Source organism: Austrofundulus limnaeus, unplaced genomic scaffold, assembly GCF_001266775.1.
Source record: "Austrofundulus limnaeus strain Quisiro unplaced genomic scaffold, Austrofundulus_limnaeus-1.0 Scaffold462, whole genome shotgun sequence".
Lineage (NCBI taxonomy): Eukaryota > Metazoa > Chordata > Actinopteri > Cyprinodontiformes > Rivulidae > Austrofundulus > Austrofundulus limnaeus.
Genome location: NW_013952864.1, coordinates 234,717 through 238,488, shown reverse-complemented (window position 1 = coordinate 238,488; position 3,772 = coordinate 234,717). Strand labels below are relative to the sequence as shown.

The 3,772-nt window shown below is 38.0% G+C and overlaps 1 protein-coding gene across 1 annotated transcript; it reads right to left on the bottom strand.

Annotated features, from left to right (window-relative positions):
• Positions 1 to 1,487: 1,487 nt before the first annotated feature.
• LOC106529722 (growth hormone secretagogue receptor type 1-like) lies at positions 1,488 to 2,480 on the bottom strand. Its single transcript, XM_014025211.1, has one exon. The coding sequence runs from the start codon at positions 2,403 to 2,405 to the stop codon at positions 1,488 to 1,490; it is 918 nt and encodes a 305-aa protein (XP_013880665.1). The 5' UTR covers positions 2,406 to 2,480.
• Positions 2,481 to 3,772: the final 1,292 nt, after the last annotated feature.

Genomic DNA, 3,772 nt, shown 5'->3' with positions numbered 1-3,772 from the left:
CACACACACACACACACACACACACACACACACACGCACACACGCACACACACAGGACCAAAAAGCACTTTAAGATTGTTAAGTTATATCAGTCTTCAGGTTTCTTGGATTATTAAATGTCGGCTTATTAAACCTACCGTAAATACTGACAGCAGCTTGTCAGATTTTAGTTTTCTGATAAGACAGAAATGTGATATGTTATTATTATTCTATGTATTGTTTTTTTCCACTGGTTGTTTAAAATAGCAATAAAAATCTAAAGTACAAAATGCTTCCATGTTTTCTGAAATGCACGTGTTTTTGTTCAACATTATCTTAAACCTTTTTTTTTACTCTTAGAAATAATAATGACTCCTTTAACTAGTATAATCTCGGTTTGAGACAGCAAAAAAATACATGAATAATATTTTTTAATGAAAAATGTTTAATGAGGTTAATCAACATAAATGCATGTTCTCTTCATGTTTGTGGGTTTTCAACTGTAGGTTGCATTGCCTCCCTTAAAACAGCTCTGTGATCTCAGTGAGATTTGCCTGGTTTAATAAAGCTTAATAAATAAATGCTCATCCCCATATATTCACAGTTTATACGTAGGAGTCTAAAAGAGAGCTTTAATATTTGAGAAATGCTGTATTTATTCATTCATCATCATATCTCTTATTAATAACCACAATCTGAAACAAATGTGTAGAAAAATACACTGAATATGCTTTAATATAGACTCAAGCATGATGTTTGATTTGATTTTACTTTTTATTATTTCACATCAAACAAATACTGATGACAGAATAAAAATATTGGGGAATGTAAATATTAATGAGGAAATTCTGTTAATGATTTCAAATCCAAATATTTCTGAGATACCATCTGTTCTCATCTGACACCTGAGATTAAACACTTTAGGGATAAAATGATGATATATCTGATTCTGAAAATTATATACCTCAAATAAAAACTACTTTCTTTAAAGGCTGTCCTTAAGCAAAATAAATAAAATAATAATAATATAAAACTCCTGCAGACCTGAGATGCTGCTGCCATAAGTAATTATCTGATCTGTTTCTTGACAGTTATCAACAAATTCTGAACAAATTACAACAAATGTGGATGCAGATCATTTTATTTCATTACTTTTAAATATTTTTTTATTTTCGTTCTCTAAATTTGCACATTAAACATTATAAGGATCACAAAGAATGTATTTTGATGTAAATATTTAATTTTTCTAATATTTTTGGCTCGTAAGAAATGTTTTATGTGCTCACACCAGTCTGAATGTTAAAAATACACTGTTTTTGTGCAACTTTTTAAATAATAAACAGCTTTGTAATCAAAAGTCATTCCATTTAAAAACAAAAATAAGCTAACAAATGCATAATTATTACATTATTTGCAAATTTATATTCATGCAAACCCTTTTTCTCAGTGCAATCTAATGAGTTAAAAAAAACTATAAACAAATTCAAAATCTAACTCAACAATTTTATTCAATAGTTGTTTCCTTTACTCAGACTAAAGCAGGTGTAGTTTTTCAGTGCAAGAAAAAACGTCTCATCTCTGAGTCCATAGATGAGAGGACTCAGACATCGCGGAGCGAGGCTGAACATGATGTAGTTGAAGTATCTGACTGACATGTATATGTTCAAATCAACATGAAACAAAGCAGCCTCGATGAAAGGACACCACAGCTGGATGAGGCAGAGTAGCAGCTGGAAAGCATGAAGGATGACGGTGCGGAGCCCCTTCAGAGTTGACTGTTTATTCTCCAAAGAAGCAGCACGGGCCACTTTCACGATCCTCTCGTAACAGAAAACGATGATGATGCACATGATCAGGAAGTATATCTGACTCACAGCAGACCTGAGCTGATGCTGCCACGTCTGAAAGAGGAACCTCTCTACGGAACACAACATGTTCTGTTGGTAGAAACTGAGAGAGGCCGAGGTGAAAAACATGGAGAAGACCACGACGCAGGGAGCAAAGCTGATGCCGTGGATGACCAGGATGAAGAGCATGACCCTGCGCGTGGAGCACAGCTCGGCGTGACGCAGGGGCAGGCAAATGGCCACGTAGCGCTCCAGCGTCATGGCCGTCAGAGTAACAGGCGTGACGTGAGCGTAGACAAGGGCGACAACAGAGATGACGATGCACAACCAGACAGGAACGGAGAACTGGAAAAAGTTCAAGACGAGCAGAACATCTGACATAACCAGCATGAAGCTGTCCGACAGCAACATCACAGCGAATAAAATGTACCGAGCGCTGGAGTGAAAGCATTCTTTTTTGAAAAAGGTGACAATCAGAAACATATTGACCCACAGAAAAATTGTAACCAAGATCTGCACGCCAAAGATCTGGAGGGTGAGCTGTTGCTGATAGAAAGCCAGAGAGACGTTAGTTGCCATTTATCTGCTTAAACAGAAGAAAGCAAAGACTGCAAAGCATCAGCATCTGTGTCATTCTCTAACAAAAACTAGACTACCCTCCTCAAGACAAGCTAATTATGAACCCTTGATGCTGGAAGACAAAGTCTGTCTTCTCAGAAGCCGCAGAGAAAGACAGCTTTAAATATTAAACATCTCAGAGCAACACTGAATGACAGTTTACTCTCCAGTGTCGTCATTATTATTGTCATCTGTTTGTTCCCCTTAATGGTTCGTCATTGGGGAGTTGGGAAAAGTTTTTTAAAAAAAGACAACATAAACCCGAGAATTTGCTCCAAATGTGTCTCAAAGGCAAATTACAATAAGAACTTTTGATCCACTTTATTGAAGAATGCCAAACATGGTTTGAAATTCAGGTTTTTGATTTAAAAAAAGGTTTAATATTGTGTTGTTTCATTTAATATCCATGAATCAACAATCAGTCAGAGCGTCCTTGGTTGGTCCACCTATAGGACAACATGGTCTGCAGGTGTTGTTCAGATCCTTGCAACACTGGAAAGATGTGTCAACCACGTCCAATCCATAAAGTCCAGACAAAGCCTTCAGCACCTCGGGGAGAATCTGATCCTCTACTGACATCTGCCAAGATAATGGAACCCCGAGTCCTCAGTGTTTGTCTCCTCAAAGGTGGACAAAGTCATTCCATTGTCAACAGGTTAACAGTTCCCCAAACAAAAACCAGCCTGGGACAGGTCTTTCCTTTTATAAATCATCAAATGATTTTCCAGAACCTCCTTTAGTCCAACAGAAAGTCATTCTCCACAGCCCCATAAAACTCCTTCCGTACTTGAGTTCTTGCTACCATAGAAGCTACATTTCCTTGAACCATCTCAGGCCTGTCAGTTGCCACAAGTCTTCTTGGACATTTTTTCAGCTTGATGGTTTATACAACCTCGTGTCCACCACAGGTCACAACTCCTGGACAACATCTGCATCAGAGGCCCTGAACATGACCCACTGGGTTTCCACGTCCCCAACCTCCTCCAGGGCATTCATAAAGTTCTCTCAGAAGTCTAAGTTAAAGACTGCATATTCTCAGTTCACCCTCACTGTTTGTTTGGGTTTACCGACTCGGGTCTGACAGCCTCTCTTGCCACTGAGTCCACCAGGCGGTGATCAATTGGCAGGTTCAGGGCTTTAAAAGATAAAAATGTGTCCTGCAATCTCTCTGGATAGGTCGGAGGTTCATCACAGGAACACAGAGACAAACAACTCTTTCACCCACATCTAGTGACACTGAACTGTATGGTTTTGGTTGTTTGGAGAACTAAACTAAACTAAACTAAACTAAACTAAACTAAACTAAACTAAACTAAACTAAACTAAAT

Coding starts and splice junctions, on each gene's coding strand:
- LOC106529722 (XM_014025211.1), bottom strand. CDS start 2,405: ATGGCAACTAACGTCTCTCTGGCTTTCTATCAGCAACAGCTCACCCTC.